The sequence below is a fragment of the Chaetodon auriga genome, chromosome 14 (assembly GCF_051107435.1).
Source record: "Chaetodon auriga isolate fChaAug3 chromosome 14, fChaAug3.hap1, whole genome shotgun sequence".
Taxonomy (NCBI): domain Eukaryota; kingdom Metazoa; phylum Chordata; class Actinopteri; order Chaetodontiformes; family Chaetodontidae; genus Chaetodon; species Chaetodon auriga.
In genome coordinates, this window is record NC_135087.1 from 13186534 (window position 1) to 13204267 (window position 17734).

Below are 17734 nucleotides of genomic sequence, written 5' to 3' on the forward strand. Positions count from 1 at the left end.
ACCAGTCACACAACCAGCAGCATGATGTGTTTATGATAAGTCATCTTAACATGTTAAAGGATGTTATATAAAAGATATTCACAATACTTTAATTAACTACATTTTTTACAAATCAAAACTCAAACTGAAGATATCTCTAATTACCCTCTGACAAGTGAGAATAATCTAACAAGAATGTCTACAGTTCAGTTTGACCTGTTACAAATTCCAGAGTCTTTTGTCTACAGCCAAGTGCTGAATACAACAAAGCACATTTACTCAAGAACTTAAAGGCTTTGCATGACCCCACAGATATTTATTTATTTATTTATTTATTTATTTATTATTAGTTATTTTAGCTGTTCATGCAGCCTTACTCAGTACTTCCATTGTCTACTACCTCCATTTTCTATTTCAGTTTAGAAAGGAATATTATACTTTTTAACATTCATTTCATTACTATAGTGATGTTATTGAAGAAGATTCCCCCCCAGATTTCTCTCATTAAAGACTCATGCCACTGGATGGCGTCAGACATGGTTCAATAGTCAGTTACGGTGGATGAAATTAAAGAAATTGCTGCGACAGTTATTCATGACCTGTTGACAAGCTCACCGTAAGTTGTCTTTATAAAGCAAAGTACTGATATTGGCACAATAAACACTGTAGTGAATTGTGGTCAGACTGAGGTCTCCCACTCTCCACTCAGTGTTTCGGAACTCTTAAACAAGCAGCTAAATGGAATTTCAACCATAGTTCACTGAATTATTTACTCTGTGCTTTTCCTACTGTGACATCTCAAGTGGTCCCACCCTAACAGGTTCAACGAAGCTATCGTAAGAGTCAGGAAGATGTTGAATCAAACACAGCCTGAACACATCCACATGGAAGGTACCATTGCTGTGTAGGACTCTGAAGTACAAAATCTGAATTCTTCCTCCGCCACTGCTTAAATCTGTCAATAGTGAAGTATTGTAAATAAACCAAGCAAACATTTATGCACTGAGGACACATGTCCTTCCTTCAGTTTCCCTTTAACCAGCCTGGCATCTTGATCCCCACCCCTGTGGAAATTTGGACACCACTAACAAAAGAGGAACAATCAACTCACCTTGTGTTCAGACCACAACACATTGTATGATTCATTGTAGCAGAACTATGACAATGTTTTAAGCCCAAAACCCATGTCATATTGATCAAGGCTATAAGTAAGGCTATAGTTGTACTGCAAGTGTAAATTGTGAATAAAAAGGCACTGTCACATGTACATTTGTGAATTTGGACATCTGGTCATAGGTCATGTTAAAACAAACCAAACAAGGAAAGTGATTAAATAAATTGCATTTAAAGAAAACACACAGAGGACCAAGAGATATACAGTGATGTAGTTACATTAACATGTTTTTTTTCCCACGTTTTCTGTCCATATGTAATAATATTCATATATTTGTCATTACATATTAATGTTTGGAGGCGCAGTTCGTTGGTACGTATGTCGAGACCACACCTGAGTCACAGCAAAGGTATTTTATTACCCTCTCCAAAGCCTTTCAGGACGCTCTTGCTTTCAAGCTGTGTGCAGCCCCTCACAAGCTCCACATGTTAACTACATATCTGAAACGTCAATTTCATGGATATTACAGTAACGTGCACGCACCAATCCTGCAGCACGTGAGTTCTGGACCGAGACCCTAAACCTGACAGGATAAATTCAGGCCAACACGTCTGTACTGCCACTCCTGGCCTTACTGCTTCTGACGTATCTACAGTCCCCCTTCCAGGGAGTTCTAGATTTTTCTGTTATCGATTGGTTGCCGCACCAATCACGTCAAGACAAAGGGTGTGACGCGGCCTATCACAGACGTCGGGGGCGGGCTTTAGAGCATCCGTCGGTCGGAGCCTGGGTGATGTGAGGGCTGCCTTGGAGTGGGAGAATCCGCTCTGGACATCATAGCTCCGTGGGATTACTCTGAATGAGTTTGCTATAAACAGCTTGACTTACATAACAGCTAGTAATTCAGTTAGTGCCCCCTCGGCGAGCTGTCTCGTATATTTCCCGAGCAGAGGACGCGCTTAATTACGTTTCATTTTGGAAGAGACAGCCATTGTATATATAGGCTATATTTTTTTTCTCGTAGGTTTCAAGTGCGGTCGTTGCGGAGGATAACTTACAAGAGGCGGATCTCAGAGCGCTCACTATGTCAGTGGTAGGCATTGATGTGGGTTTCCAAACTTGTTACATCGCTGTGGCCAGGAGCGGCGGCATTGAAACCATTGTCAATGAGTACAGTGACAGATGCACACCGTAAGTATAAATGCTGACAGGCATCATCACCCTGATATGCGGTCTGGCTGGGAGTTTGTTACGCAATGTTTGCGACTGGCTGAGCGGTGACGGCGTAGACACAGCAGGGGTGGTGGTAGCTGTGATGAGGCCCGCAACTACTGCTTTATTCACCGACAGCGCAGGTGGACGTAGGTCATAATGTCGCATGTGCCTGATATGACCGTGTCTTCTTGCAGACAGTTGACATGTCTGCTGATGACCACCACGGAGCTGCGCAGTGCGCCTCAAAGTTCCTTAAAGAAGACAGCATTGTTTTTTAGGCTGTGTAGCATGTTAATATGCGAGCATACTGTGTGCTCTAGAGGGAATAAATAGGTTTGGACATGACATGGCTGTAGTGCGTCTGTTATGGCCTGCCAAAAAGCGACATCCTTAGCGTCAACAAGAACCAGCCCAGACATGACGGGGAATGAAAGAACAGTTTCATAATAATTGTTTTATTCCTCGAGGACATAATGAATGAATTAATCTTACAATGCAAAGACGTTGCCTGATTCTGGAGGGACTTCTAGCAGGCTGACTGGAGTGCATCTGCTGCAGCATCCTGCAAACAGGGGTGTGCAGCTGGGAAGGAGAGTGAGCATTGCACCTTTAAGTGAATGGGGATATTTTTATGGCAAGGTGAAACCAGGGAGTGACTTGTCACAACCAGCCAATGCGAAATGGGTCCCTAAACCTTGTGTGACTGGGAGTGTTCGTCTTTGTCAGTGAACACAATGGTGTGCTGTGTGTCTGCGAAAAGACGATTTAAGTGAGGGGAGGTGATGTTTTCTGGACAGGCAGGGTGAGCTTACTTTTGAAGGTGAACTGTTCTGTCTCACTGCCCCAGTTTGTGGCTCTTCCACAGACTCCCTTGTGGAATTTCATTAATTGAAATCTGCCTCTCCGCGCTCGACATTTGAATCTGTCTGCAACAGTCAGTCAATTACAGTTCTGCTCCGTCTGCCTCTCTCTTAACAGGATTATTTCTATTGTAGCCTGCCTAATTTGCTGATGTGTTTGTCTTCCATCAAAGGGCTTGTGTGTCTTTGGCCTCCAAAAACCGCATGATCGGAAATGCAGCCAAAAGTCAAGTAAGATCATCCATGGCAGTTTGTCTAATTTCTTCTACTAAAAGCATCATTACGCACTGAACTGTTGGCTTTATTTGTGATTGTTGTCTTTTTGATTCTAATGATTGTATCTTCTTATTTTAGATTATATCAAACTTCAAAAATACAGTCCATGGCTTCAAAAAGTTCCACGGCAGAGCATTTGATGACCCATTTGTCCAAGCGGAAAAACCCAAACTGCCTTACAGCTTACATAAACTGGCCAATGGAAACACTGGAATTAAGGTGAAGCACTGTCCAAACTTCCAGCATGTTCTTCTTCATTGCTTTCTGTTTTTCACCCCATTCTCTCTGAGCCTGACTATTCTCTGCTGTCACTGCACACCTCAGATGTTTTTTTCCAGCTCCTAAACAATGTATTGGCTTCATGCTTAACACGCCCTACTCTCTAGTTTTTTATTAGCCATGGAGGGTCCTCACTGTACCTTGCTTACAGGTGCGTTATTTGGATGAGGACAAAGTGTTCACAGTTGAGCAGATCGCAGGGATGCTGCTCAACAAGCTGAAGGAGACATCAGAGAGTGCCCTGAAGAAGCCGGTGGTGGACTGTGTCATCTCTGTGAGTGAGACAAACAGGACAGAGGACCATCAGCGTGGTTGAGCAAGTGGTTCAATGTAACATATTGATTTGCGCTCTCTTTCACAGGTCCCAAGTTTTTTCACAGACGCTGAAAGACGATCTGTGTTTGATGCAACTCAAATCGCAGGGCTGAACTGTTTACGGCTAATTAATGATACGACTGCAGGTCAGTGTTCACTCAGCTTTGTTGTTTCAATGGCACCGACCTTTGCAGAAGTCACATTATAGTATAATATGACAGTCCCTGGGCTCTTTTACTAAAAAACAATTAGATTTAGCAACATATTGCATCTAAAATATACAAGACATTTGCAAAAATATTGTACTTTATAACTCAGCCAAATGTGACAGTCAATGTGTTTCTTATGAACAGTGGCTTTGGCTTATGGGATCTACAAGCAGGACCTCCCTACTCCAGAGGAGAGGCCAAGAAATGTGGTGTTTGTGGACATGGGACATTCATCATTCCAGGTCTCCATCGCCGCCTTCAACAAAGGCAAACTCAAGGTTAGCTCCTCACCTTTTGCCACCACCATCCTCTCCTACACTTGTACCCTTAAACCCCAAGCTCATCGTCAAATCTGGTCCACCAGGTCCTTGCCACCGCGTTCGACCCGTACCTCGGTGGGCGCAATTTTGACGAAGTGTTGGTAGAGTACTTCTGCGAGGAGTTTAAGAGCAAGTACAAGCTTAATGTGAGGGACAACCCAAGGGCTCTGCTGCGGCTGCATCAGGAGTGCGAGAAACTGAAGAAGCTGATGAGTGCCAACTCCTCCGATCTGCCTCTGAACATAGAGTGCTTCATGAATGACATCGATGTTTCCAGCAGGATGAACAGGTACCGGCTTTACTTCTTAATCATGCATCTTTAAAGTGAAAATCTAGCATTATAAATGTTCTATATAATATAGATTTTTCTTCTTTATTTGTAATCCACAGGGGCCATTTTGAAGACATGTGTGCTCAGTATCTGATGAGAGTAGAGATGCCACTGAAAGCAGTCCTTGAACAGTCAAGTATGTCCCTGACACTAGGCTGATTTGATATTGTTTGAATACCATATGAAGGAAGAGTCCACTCAGTCCATTGTGTGTGTTCTGTGGCAGAGCTTAGCCGAGATGACATCTACGCCGTGGAGATAGTCGGAGGGGCCACAAGAAGCCCAGCTATCAAAGAGAGAATCAGCAAGTTTTTCGGCAAAGACGTCAGCACCACGCTCAACGCAGACGAAGCTGTCGCGAGAGGCTGTGCTCTTCAGGTGCGACTCCCCTCTGAATGCTGGCAGATAATGTCTTCTCGTTTTGATCCGCTATTAACAAATATGATGTGGTTCACAAACTATAATGCAGTGTGCCTGTGTGCTGTGTGTGTTGTGATTGTTCGGGTGTAGTGTGCAATCCTCTCTCCAGCATTTAAGGTGCGTGAGTTCTCCATCACTGACGTGGTTCCCTTTCCCATTACTCTTCGCTGGAAATCTCCAACAGATGATGGATTGGGGTAAGGACATTTTGACATCTTAATTAGGCACATAAGGAAGAAACACTATGTAAAACCAGACACTATATTTCTCTGTAGTCATTTATGTGGTAAATCAAGCTAGGCCAGCTGGCTTGAGGATGACCGTATTTGCTGACTGTGTTGTAACAGCCTGACTTAGCTGTTTCTATTACTGTGCTTCTGTCACAGAGAGTGTGAGGTGTTCAGCAAGAACCACGCTGCTCCGTTTTCCAAAGTGATCACCTTTCACAAGAAGGAACCCTTTGACCTTGAGGCCTCCTACAGCAACCCTCAAGAGCTCCCCTACCCAGACCACAGGATAGGTAATTCTGCTCATTCTGCCCTGTGAAAGTCAGGCATGCCTGACTTTAATCTTTACCACTCGAGAGACCAATCCACAGATTTTAGGATGTAAAATTATGCAGATATCTGGTCTATGGCAAGAGAGGTCATTGATGCATATGCCGTCAGTAGTTGTTTTGGCGGTCCATTCGTGGTCCCTATGGGGACCTACCTCCTGGAAGGCAATTAGGAATAAGGCCCAGTCTTCTACCTGTCTGTTAAGGGAATATGTTGAGGGCCTGTAATTGAAGCTCTTTAACAAACCACTCATTTTGTCTCCATCTGTCACCAGGATGCTTTTCTGTCCAGAATGTGGTTCCTCAGCCGGATGGAGACAGCTCTAAAGTGAAGGTCAAAGTGCGAGTTAACGTCCACGGCATCTTCAGTGTGTCCAGTGCCTCTCTGATAGACAAGCAGAAAGGAGAGGGGGAGGACATGCAAATTGACTCGGAGCCAGTGGTGCAGAACGAAGGCAGGGCCGAGGACCAGGTCAGAGGATTTTTCCCCAACAGCTGTAGAATGGAGTTCAATGAAATTTGGTGGAAGGATTCCAGTGATCTCCAGATGATGAATCATGATTACTGAAAGAAAGTTTATTCCAACTATCTGTAGTTGGAATATGAAGATCCCGCTCCTCTGATGGTCTCATGAATACCGTATCTAAAATCTTGTGCTAAACCTGGTTTAGAAATACGAGGTTCCAGAGATTGCATATGCAGACTGTGCTGTATTCTAAGGTTTTATGGGTCTTAATTACAGTTTTCTAATGTACAGTAACAGTCTGCATTGCCTTGTTAATCAAAACTCAACTATGAAATATTATGTTATTTACATCTAATCTGACTTTGATAAAACAGCTGAGTGTGTGTTGTGTCTCAGACCAAAATGCAGGTGGACCAGGAAGGCCACAGCCAAGCGGACCAGCAGAACGAAGACAACAGTTCCAGCAGTAAGGTCAGTTGGAGTTGAAATTAGGGATGTCGTGGTGCTTTTTTGAAGCAAATACCACTATCCTGTGTTTTCCTGCTTGTATCCGCTGCTTGATACAGACACCAATCATGCTGGTGCAAACATATTTAGACTATCGAAGACGGTTCTTCTGTGGCAGATTTGACAAAGGTATTAACATACTCCATAAAAACATAGAAAAGGAGCCACAAAAATGGAGATTATAAAATACTGAATTTGTGTAAATGGTGCACATTGAGGCATCTCTACAGGTATAATATGATACCATATTAATCAGGCTGGAATATCAGTATTAGTTTGATGAAGCGCCCCATCTGTTAAAAATGTAGAATTACAATTATAAGCCAAAAGACTGAATCATGTTTTCTGGTCTCCACATCCAGGAGGCGGTGGCTGGGGAAAAGCAGGACCCAGCAGCAGGGGGAAGCAAGCCCAAAGTCAAGGTGAAGAGTATTGATCTGCCCATCATGGCCAGAAACATTCGACAGCTTGACAGTGATGTCCTTAACGACTTTGTGGAGTACGAGGTGAGTGCTCCTGCTGGCCTTTGGAAAAGCTGAGTCATGGTCCGATTGAAATGCCGATTACCCGCACATGAATGGATGGAGGGGGATTTAAAACCTGTTATGTGCTTGATGGGAGCAGGACTTGTCATGTTATGATCTGTGATCGTTTCCCATGGTGACTTGCGCTTGTTATTGTGCAGCCGCAGTGTTTGTTTAACGCTTACTGACTGGCCTAATCTGTGCCAGCACCACTGTAGGAGGATGATTTGTTCTGCATGTTGCCCCTTGTTTAAATCTCAGGAATAACGTCTTGATTTTAGCGAGACGTGACAGTTTATGTCTATGTGATTAGGCCTTATGCGTACATTTAGCTGAGAGCTTTAAAGGATTTTTTTGCACCACTAGCCACAAAGGCTACTTTCAAAACGTCCAGCCAACACTACGACACACATCCATTTTAACACATAATTACTAGTAACAATGAGACGCAATATTTGAAGTCTTTTACATATCATTTAACTATATACTGTAAGGTGCACTGGTATCAATCAATCAATCAGTCAGTCAGTTTTATCTTGAGTCAGATGTTTTGATTCATTTCTGAGCTCATTTCTGATGCTTTACTTTGTCTACTTAGTTAACATTATATTGTACGGCGCTGCTGTCATTGTTTGGCTTTCTGTGCTTTTTCCTCACAGCGTCAGATGGTAATCCAGGACAAGCTGGTGAAAGAGCTGAATGACGCTAAAAACGCTGTTGAGGAGTACGTGTACGATCTGCGGGACAAACTTTGTGGGATCTATGAAAAGTACATCACTGAGGACGTGAGCGCTGCTTTCTTTGCTAGTAATTGTCAGGCTGGCATTGTAAAGATGACTATAATTGAGAAGATGTGCCAAGTAAATGATCTACTATTGTATTTGCTGTTTTATGTTTGGCCATTAATAACAGGACAGTAACCGGCTGACACTGATGCTGGAGGACACAGAGAACTGGCTGTATGAGGACGGAGAGGACCAACCCAAACAAGTCTATGAGGAGAAGCTAGATGCACTTAAGGTTTGTTTTGATTTATTCCAAGAAAAATTTCAGCTATTTCAGATAGGATTTTACAAGGTACTAGAAAAGGGCTCTATCAGCCTGAAGCGTGAGGCATTTTAAAAGTTTTTTTCTAAGATTTTAAAGTGAGTCTAACTGTCAACATTAACATAAGCTCTGTTATTTTCCAGAGGTTGGGTCAACCCATTCAGGACCGCCACAGAGAGCACGAGGACAGGCCGAGAGCTTTTGAGGAGCTTGGAAAGAAACTGCAACTCTACATGAAGTTTGTGGATTGCTTTAAACAGAAGGTAAATCCTTTTAGTCTCGGGAAGCAAAGCCTTTACATCTTCTTTAATACAAATGTTTGAAAATGAGAAAGGCAGAAGGTTTGTACAGTGTTTTACACTATGAGTCTGAGAAGCTGTCTTCCTGATTTAAACATACTCTCTCACATTTTTGTCTCACGTTTAAGGTAGGTGGAGTCATTCTGGACAAAGATTGTTGATATTATATCTCCTTACAGTCTGCTAGCTGTCCATTCTGTGTGTGCTCTGAGATAAGATCTGTTTTTTGTGCACAGTCCTGCCTCCGTACATGAGAAACAAAGTGGCTCAGACGGTGCTACGCAACACCATTCCAGTCAATCAGCAACAGGTGGCATTGGTGCTTATACACAGGACAAGAGGAAGGGGAGGGGAGACGGGGGAGAGAGGACTAAATCTGACTCATGCCAACATGTAATCGCATGAATGGCGATATCAATACTCTTTCTCCAGAATGACTCACCACACCAGTAATGCGTTTTCTTGAGTTTTGGTGACACCCACTGCAATTCTTTTGGATTTGTAGGTGCAATTTTAGTAATTTTCTTGTCACAAACTGTGTCCTAGGATGAGCGGTACATGCATTTGAGTGCAGAAGAAATGAGCGCTGTGGAGAAGTGTGTGAGTGAAAGCATGGGCTGGATGAACAGCAAGATGAACGCACAGAGCAAACTCGGTATTACTCAAGATCCCATCGTTAAAGTAGCAGACATCATTGCCAAAATACAGGTATGTGAATGACTATTCAAGATATAATCCTTGTTAGCAGTGACGAGATCTGACGATTTACTTTTGCCAACACACTTTACGCTTCTTAACTCACCAGGAGCTTGAGAATGCATGTAATCCGGTGATCAACAGGCCAAAGCCCACAGTGGAGGAGGCCCCTGAAGCGAATGACCAAAACAGTGGAGCTCATAATGGCCCGACAGCCAAGCAAGGAGCCGAAGGGAAGGGGGATGCAAAGGGAAGCCAGCAGACAAAGCCTGGCACGAAAGAGATGGAGGTGGACTGAGATCAGCGTCTGAGAAGCTCACTCTGCAACCATCACCGCGTTTACCACAACTGACCATTTAAACAGTAGAAACGTGAATACCTGGGACCATTTCTCCATTGTCACTAGCCACTTTTGTGGATCTGTTTTCTTTTTTTTTTTTTTTTTGGTGCTCTTCCCTCCCATTGGACTTGACCTTTTGAGGTTTTTGTTTTCAGCCTTTCATCCTTCTGTGTGACAGTGATGTGCTTTACTCTCTCAAAGGTTTGAAATAATAAAAGAAAGAATGATGCAGTAGATTAAAGTGACGTAAAACTGTTTCCTCTGTACCATACAGGACGGTAGCCTTTGTGTTTGCATTCCATCTGTCTCATCAGTGTCCAGTATCAGCAGTGAATCCTCTCACTCATAAGAATAATAGATAGTGCTGTCCAAGCAATTGCTACCGCAGAGCTGTTAGTTTGTATGCAATAATACAAATTATATATATTTGTATTTAATGAGTTTGAAATGATGTCCATGTCTAGACACTGTAAATACTATTTTAGTAAAGAAAAAAGCAGCCAACATATAATATGTACATAAAGAACATATTCCTAGTACAATGGCAATGCTTCATACACCAGATCTCTTTAGTAAGTGATTGGTTGCCTATTTCCTTTTTTGTTTTCTTGCATTTTTCCATACTTAAGTGGGATTTTAAGATGGCAAAAATAAATGCATTTGTCTGTAAGACAAAAGTTCTTTAGTCTATACTGTCCTTGTGTCTGAGTGGAGTCCTGGGATGAGATCAGGACACTGTAGGAAGAGTGGAAGGTTATACTGTATGCTCACTTTTAAATTCCGTTGCAAAAAATGCAAAATGAGAGGGACAAAACTCTAATTGTGGGTTTAAGAATGACACTTACCAGCAGAGAATAACTGAAGATCTGCAGTTGCAGAGAAACACACCTGCGTGGGATTTTCTGACCCTCAGATGGTAAAATGAAGCTTTCAGGCATAATGTGCATGGGGCCCTGAAATGTTACAAAGAAAACAAATAAATTAGACTAAGAAATAATCATTGTGAATATTAACGGACAAAAAGTTCTTTCATTCTGCTGAAAGTAATGATTGTCCTTTATATTCAATTCAAGTAGTTTTATTTCAAACTGTCCTTTTTCCCAAAGCCAGTTTTCATTTAACAAAGTCATTTTTTCTGATGACATTTATGTCACAATGCCACTTTTTATCACCGAGTCTGTAAATCAAGACAAACATGGTAGAGCCAGTCATGTGATTTTGGAAATATTTGGAAGAAATATTCAGTGACTGATAGAAAATTCATCAGCGATTTGCTGATTTTTTAAGATATCATTGTAAGGTGAATATCTCTTGATTGGACAAAAGCAATTTGAAGACATCACACTGGATTCTGGGAAACTGTGATGAGAACTTTAGATTATTTTTGTACATTTTAACAGACCAGATGATTAGTTGATTAATCAAGAAAATGAACATCACATTAATCAACGATGGAAAAAACGAGTTGTGGCACAAGATGAAATAACAGTTCATTTGAAACATACAGGATTATTTCACCATGTGATTTTAATCATTTTAAATAATTGTTTTATAATGTATTATTTACTTATTTACTTTGAACACTGGGTCTACATAGGAAAAATGCAGGACCTATAGTACGTTCATACTAATGTCTAAGCACATGTGTGAATACATATATACATATATACATATATAATACAAATGTAAGCGTTACATAGACAAAATATGAAATACACAAGCTTTCAGGCATAAAACTCTGCCTTTAAGCACACTTTCATGGGTAATTTAATAAAGTTTTAGGGGTTCAGCGACTCTTTATGGAGTACTTAAAGGGGGCGTGGTATGCCCTGTTTGTTATCATGTGACGTTCGTGTGACGTAGCACGGGAGTAACGGGCGGATATTTTCAAAATGGAAGAAATGACAACGTTTTGGAGGGGAACACAAGAACAACATTTATTTACCTACGGACATCTCCTGTAACCTACTATCGATGCACTCAGCCGACCGAGAAATATTCGTACACTCCCGCATGAATCTACGAGGCGAAAACCAGACAAGATGAGCGTTTCGATCGGCGATAGAATTGAGGTGAGGTCTTTTGTTCGGCTAACACAAGCTAACTTCAAACCAGGCTGGTCACTTCAAGATAAGGTTGACGTTCACGAAGTCATTGTTGTGTCAATGTTTAGCTGTTTAGCTGTCGCTAAACAATGACATTGAAAGTGTTTTTAAAAATCATTCAGTTTGATAGATGTAGTCTAAACGTAGCTAACGTTTAACTGTCTGCTAACATAGCACGAAGTTAAAGCCATTTAATTGTCCAAAACATTAGCATTAGCTATTTTTTTGTTTCGTGTTGTTTCATTTGTCCCGAAAGTAGCTGTGTTTGAATTCAACTTGCTTATTATTAGTATTACTATTAATGTTGTTGGTAGTTGTTAGTGCCCGTATTGTCAGTGTTATTAGCATTATGATGCAGCCTCGGTACGTGGGTGTGTAACCTTACCCGGTCTCCCCCGGGACGAACAGTTGTTTGTCGTCTCTGCGTCGGTTTGGTGGCTCAACATGCTGCTTGGCGACGGCTGCAAGTGGTCCTCATTAGCGGGAAGAGAGCCGGGATAATTAAAGGTTTTGGTTGGCCATATGACAGCGTCAGGTGTTCCTGGCTTGTTTGACAGTTAACGTTTGTTGTGGGAGGATTTATCCTATGTGAGGTCGTTAGATGCTGGATTGTCCGTCTCACCGTCCACCCAGCATGTCGCAGCAGGCTCGAGGGGCGATGTTTGATCAAGTTATTCACTATTTCTTCCAAAACTTCTCTGCTGACGGCCAAGGCAGCAGAGATGAGGAGAAGAGTTTGTCTTCCGCTCAGGAGCACAGGATCGAGGTTATCAAGCTTTTTCAAGATCCTCTCCGTCATGGGATCAAAATAGAACTGTTTTATAATCTGATCAGAGTATTTCTCTGCAAATGCAGTTTCTCATTTGTAATACTCAATGTTTATTTTCCTCCTCATGCAGGATTTTAAAGTCCTCACCCTCATGGGCAAAGGCTCCTTTGCATGTGTTTACCGAGCAAAATCAGTGAAGACTGGTCTGGAGGTTGCTATCAAAACGGTAAGAATCTGTCACCCACCGTTAACGTCTTAGTGATAGGACATAATTATTGCACGCTTTACCTGTAATGTAGACACTTCACCAACACCCAAGCTGTTGCCAGCAACTGACAGTTGAAGTGTAAACTGGAACTGTTGGATTATTAGACCTTAGCAGCCTCCTGGGGGCTTCTTGTGGTCCCCCGACTCCCCACAAATGAGCTCTGAGCGGTTCACTGTCTTTGTGGGCGACAGATTGACCGACCCAGCCACCGTGCTGCAGCGCTGTACCACATTACATGATAATGCAATGAGTGGCAGGTGTATAATTATCTCTTTTGTTCCCATCTGCAGATTGACAAAAAGGCAATGCAAAAAGCCGGCATGGTCCCGCGTGTGACAAATGAGGTGGAGATCCAGTGTCGCTTGAAACATCCTTCGATACTTGAGGTACCGTTGGCTGGACTTAGCTTATTTCATGTGACGTTGCATAAAGTATGCTTTAGTTAGATGTATTCTAGATTTAGCTGCACTCATGTTTTTGTATCTTCTTACTTTGACCTGATAATAAATACTGTTATATATTGTGTCTTTTTTTAAGCTGTACAACTACTTTGAGGACAGCAACTATGTGTACTTGGTGTTGGAGATGTGCCACAATGGAGAGATGAGTCGGTACCTTAAAGAGAGGAAGGTGCCTTTCTCTGAGGATGAAGGTCAGGCAGAACTATTCTACCCTCAGTATTAAATATGAATTATGTCACAGTAAATGGTGCAGTGAGGTTCAGATTAGCGAGCTGCCTGTCTTTTAAAAAAAAAAACTGTTGTTTTGTTCCACAGCAAGGCATTTCATGCATCAAATTGTGAAAGGAATGCTGTATTTACACACCCACGGCATCTTGCATCGAGATCTGACCTTGTCAAACCTTTTGCTGACCAGCAACATGAACATTAAGATAGCGGACTTTGGCCTGGCTGCTCAGCTCAAACTCCCGAATGAAAAGCACTTCACCATGTGTGGGACACCCAACTACATCTCCCCGGAGGTGGCCACTCGCAGCGCTCATGGTCTTGAATCAGATGTCTGGTCACTGGGGTGCATGTTCTACGCCTTCCTGATGGGTCGCCCTCCGTTTGACACTGACACAGTCAAGCACACCCTGTCTAAAGTTGTGCTTGGGGAATATGAGATGCCTACCAATGTTTCTCGAGAGGCTCAGGACCTGATCCATCAGCTGCTGCAAAAGGACCCTGCCCAGCGGCCCAGCCTCTCCGCCGTGTTGGACCACCCGTTTATGACCCAGAGCCTGCTGGTCAGGACCAAGGAGCTGGGGCTGGGGGATGAGGGATCCATAGACAGCGGCATCGCCACCATATCCACTGCCTGCACCTCCTCCACCTCAGCCAGCTGCAGCAGCCGCCTCCAGAGGAGAGCCAGGCACATGATTGGCTCTGCCTTGCCTAATCGAATGGTGCCCATTCCCAGTCTTCCACACCAACCTAGCAACGCCTGTTTTGATGACGGAGACCAGTGGCAGCAGCAGCAGCATCCGGCAGACAGATTTCACAGAGAGGGCAGGAGCAGGGGGTTTCATGCTGGAGAAAATGGGCACCCTCATTCCCGCTACCTGAGGAGGGCTCACTCTTCAGATCGCTCCGGCTCCTCTGCATCAGGCCAGGGGCCGAGTCACGCCGAGCTGGGCAGATGCCACTCAGAAGAGACTCTGACTGGCTTAGGAAGACCAGTCTTCTCCTCCACTCAGCACCCATCGTCAGAGCGGGGAAGGCTCCCCTCTCCCCCTGTCAAACAGTCAGCAAAGTAAGAAGTCTCTCTTTTCATGATCTTGTGTTCATTTTTACAAACTTAATGAGACTAACAGATTGCGCTTTCTTTTCCAGTTCTGGCTTTTCGTTATCCACACAGACTGCACATCCTCCAAATCTGCAATTTCAAGACCTGGAGGGAGTTACTAATTGGCTCAACAATGAGGGTAAAATAGTTGTTTTCTACTTTATGATGATCTGTGTGTATGACAGATTTCAGCATTGTCACTTCAGCTTCAGCTAATGATCTGAGGCATCTTTTAGTGAGTTCAATGGAATTATCCTTTGTTATTAGTGGATTTTCCCTTGATATAGAGGTTACTATGAGCTTCAGTGACCCTTGTGAGACTGAATATGAATTAAGGGGTTTAAAAATGATCTTTAAACTCTCTAAACACAACTAAAACCATCCAGCTTAAGCAAATCTTTACAAATATTTCCTTTTCTTTCTCAGCCTCTGGGCACAGGCCCACAGACAGCAGCACTCACAGCAGCAGCGGCAGCTTCCACAGCAGCAGAGGACCATTACAGGTTCATAATTCCTGGACAGACAAGCCCACGGACAGAGGTGTGAACCCTCACCACAACCAGCACTACGTGCACCACAACCTTCCCTCCAACTCTGACTCGTACAGGGAAAATATACCTGGAGCAGAGTTCCAACCTCACGGCAGACAGCTGAAGCTCCCTGCAGCCAAGCCCAGTGTGGACAAAGAGAAGAAAAGTCTCAGAGACATTGTCCCTCCCTTGTGCGCGTCCAGACTGAAACCTATCAGACAGAAGAACAAAAATGCTGTTGTAAGATATTGCCCTTTTTTTTTTGATGATTTGTTGGTATTCACTGTCGAAATGTTCTCGTCTAATTTCTTTTTCTTGTATTTCGTGCAGGTGAGCATCCTGGACACAGGTGAAGTGTGCATGGAGTTATTAAAATGTCACGGTGGTCAAGAAAGGGTCAAAGAAGTCCTTCGGATTTCCTGTGATGGTTCAATGGTGAGCTCACTCTGTTCTACTCTGAAGTATCTGTCCTACCTTTTCCATGTGTGACTGGTAGGGGGTAGTATAACAGTGCAATATGACATAAGGCTGATGGCACAATATAATACAAAGCTTATTATTCTCACCTCCTGTAGGTGACAATATACCAGCCGAATGGTGGAAAGGGGTTTCCTGTGGTGGACCATCCACCCGCTCCTCCAGAAGACATTCTGATCTGTAGCTATGAGGACCTTCCAGGTATTGTGATTGCTGCATCACAACTAGTAACTTCATCTTACAGTATATGAGATTAGAAATTGTATGTTAATTAATACAATTTCTGTCACAGAAAAATACTGGAAGAAGTACCAATACGCTTCCAAATTTGTGCAGCTCGTGAAATCCAAGACTCCAAAAGTGACCCTCTACACCAAGCACGCAAAGGTCATGCTGATGGAGAACTCTCCCAACGCAGACGTGGAAGCTTGCTTTTATGATGGTGAGTCAGATGGTGAGACGTGATCCCACTGAGGGAGAAGCTGCACTGACCGCTTTTCTGTCCTCCGTCAATATGTAATCCGTCATTCACACTCGGGTTGTGCAGGAGCAAAAACCCACAAGACGTCAGAGCTGGTGCGAGTGGTGGAGAAGAGTGGGAAGTCGTACACGGTGAAGGGGGAGGTGGGGCTGAGCGGCCTGAGTCCAGAGAGCAGGCTGTATGTGGAGCTGTCCGACGAGGGCCACAGCATGTGTCTGTCCCTGGAGGCCGCCATCACAGCAGAGGAGCAGCGCAGCACCAAGAACGTGCCTTTTTTCCCCATAACTATTGGCAGGTATAAGAAATGCGCTGATATTCCTCTGGTCCTGGTTTTATTCTTGTCCTTGTCTTATGTCAGTTCTGTGTCCATCACCCCTCTTAGGAGACCTGTCAACCCAGACTCCCTGTGCTCGTCGTCCCTGCCCTCCCACCCGGTGCCTCCAGATACAGCATCGCCTCCTCAACCTCCACAAATCACTCCTTCAGTGAGTATCTCACAGCTTTACACATCAATATGTACAAGATGGCTTGAGTGCTTTAACAGCTCGACTATAATTACTTTTTTTTTTAAATTGTTAATCTCAGATGATCTCCTACGATGGGTCTGATTTCACAACAGCCAGCCTGGGAAAGAAAAGCTCCCCAGTGCGACAGGACCGGGTACAAAGCACAGGGAAAGTGGTTAAGTCCATATTTGTGCCAAACGTTGGATGGGCGTCCCAGGTAACTGATAAATAAATTCACCTCAATGCTCTATAATCAGCACAGCAGACGTCTTTGCAATGAGAAGATTGAATCTGTTTTTTGTGCCGGTAGCTGACGAGCGGAGAGGTGTGGGTGCAGTTTAACGATGGCTCTCAGCTGGTGGTTCAGGCAGGAGTTTCCTGCATCACCTACACGTCTCCAGAAGGGAGGATTACAAGGTACGAAATGTGCTCTGTTTAGCAGCTTTTTCACAGGTTTGCTGAGCTGTAGACGAGGCGGCTGCAGCTGCTCTCACTGATGTGTCGTCTTCACAGGTATAAGGAGAACGAGAAGTTGCCAGAGCACGTCAAGGAGAAGCTGCACTGTCTCTCCACTATCCTGGGACTGTTGGCCAACCCAACAACACATCACCTTCATTGACACATTGTGTTTAAAAAAAAGAGCAGAGAGGGCCTGGTGGGAACAGGAAGCAGCATTAACAACCTTCATGCCGTCTTTTGTCTGGGATTCTTGTACATATATCTTTATGTGTTGTGTTTTTTTTTGTTTTACATGTACAGATTATGAAAATATATATTTTAATAAGTGACCGTTTTGTATAGATTCTCAGTTGGCGAAAATGTTCGTGTCTGTCTTTTTTTACTGAATCTCCAATTCTATGAAATGTGCCGTTCATACATGCTGAGGCAATAAACATCTGGAGGCTGCGTGGAGAAACGCTGCACAGCTGTTTTGCAGTCTTCTCTTTGCACTTGATATATATTCATGAAAGAATTTTTGTAGAAAGAAATTAAAGTATTTAGAGCTACCTAATGGTTTCATGAATACAGAATTCATCAACACATCAAGGAAGCTGCT

The 17734-nt window shown here is 43.4% G+C and overlaps 2 protein-coding genes across 3 annotated transcripts; both read left to right on the forward strand.

Moving 5' to 3' along the window:
* Positions 1 to 1800: 1800 nt before the first annotated feature.
* On the forward strand, positions 1801 to 10434 carry hspa4l (heat shock protein 4 like). Of its 2 annotated transcripts, none has more exons than XM_076748643.1 (19): positions 1801 to 2284; positions 3342 to 3399; positions 3523 to 3663; positions 3875 to 3997; positions 4085 to 4184; positions 4392 to 4525; positions 4612 to 4856; positions 4958 to 5034; positions 5125 to 5276; positions 5409 to 5515; positions 5705 to 5838; positions 6150 to 6346; positions 6737 to 6811; positions 7210 to 7353; positions 8031 to 8156; positions 8284 to 8391; positions 8562 to 8681; positions 9264 to 9425; positions 9523 to 10434. In XM_076748643.1, the coding sequence occupies exons 1-19, from the start codon at positions 2178 to 2180 to the stop codon at positions 9709 to 9711; spliced, it is 2499 nt and encodes an 832-aa protein (XP_076604758.1). In that variant the 5' UTR covers positions 1801 to 2177; the 3' UTR covers positions 9712 to 10434. The 2 variants fall into 2 exon arrangements, with proteins under 2 accessions (XP_076604758.1, XP_076604760.1); XM_076748645.1 differs by having other exon boundaries at positions 1864 to 2284; positions 7213 to 7353.
* A 1170-nt stretch (positions 10435 to 11604) lies between these two features.
* plk4 (polo-like kinase 4 (Drosophila)) lies at positions 11605 to 17598 on the forward strand. The gene is made up of 15 exons (XM_076748149.1): positions 11605 to 11825; positions 12758 to 12853; positions 13186 to 13281; positions 13433 to 13547; positions 13672 to 14650; positions 14731 to 14822; positions 15110 to 15453; positions 15544 to 15648; positions 15789 to 15891; positions 15983 to 16132; positions 16238 to 16466; positions 16554 to 16656; positions 16757 to 16894; positions 16988 to 17094; positions 17191 to 17598. The coding sequence occupies exons 1-15, from the start codon at positions 11796 to 11798 to the stop codon at positions 17294 to 17296; spliced, it is 2793 nt and encodes a 930-aa protein (XP_076604264.1). The 5' UTR covers positions 11605 to 11795; the 3' UTR covers positions 17297 to 17598.
* The last annotated feature ends 136 nt before the right edge of the window (positions 17599 to 17734 follow it).

Coding starts and splice junctions, on each gene's coding strand:
- hspa4l (XM_076748643.1), top strand. CDS start 2,178: ATGTCAGTGGTAGGCATTGATGTGGGTTTCCAAACTTGTTACATCGCT. Junction 5,839..6,149: donor CTACCCAGACCACAGGATAG/GTAATTCTGCTC, acceptor ATCTGTCACCAG/GATGCTTTTCTGTCCAGAAT. Junction 6,812..7,209: donor ACAACAGTTCCAGCAGTAAG/GTCAGTTGGAGT, acceptor CTCCACATCCAG/GAGGCGGTGGCTGGGGAAAA.
- plk4 (XM_076748149.1), top strand. CDS start 11,796: ATGAGCGTTTCGATCGGCGATAGAATTGAG. Junction 16,133..16,237: donor GGAAGCTTGCTTTTATGATG/GTGAGTCAGATG, acceptor CGGGTTGTGCAG/GAGCAAAAACCCACAAGACG. Junction 16,467..16,553: donor TTCCCCATAACTATTGGCAG/GTATAAGAAATG, acceptor CACCCCTCTTAG/GAGACCTGTCAACCCAGACT.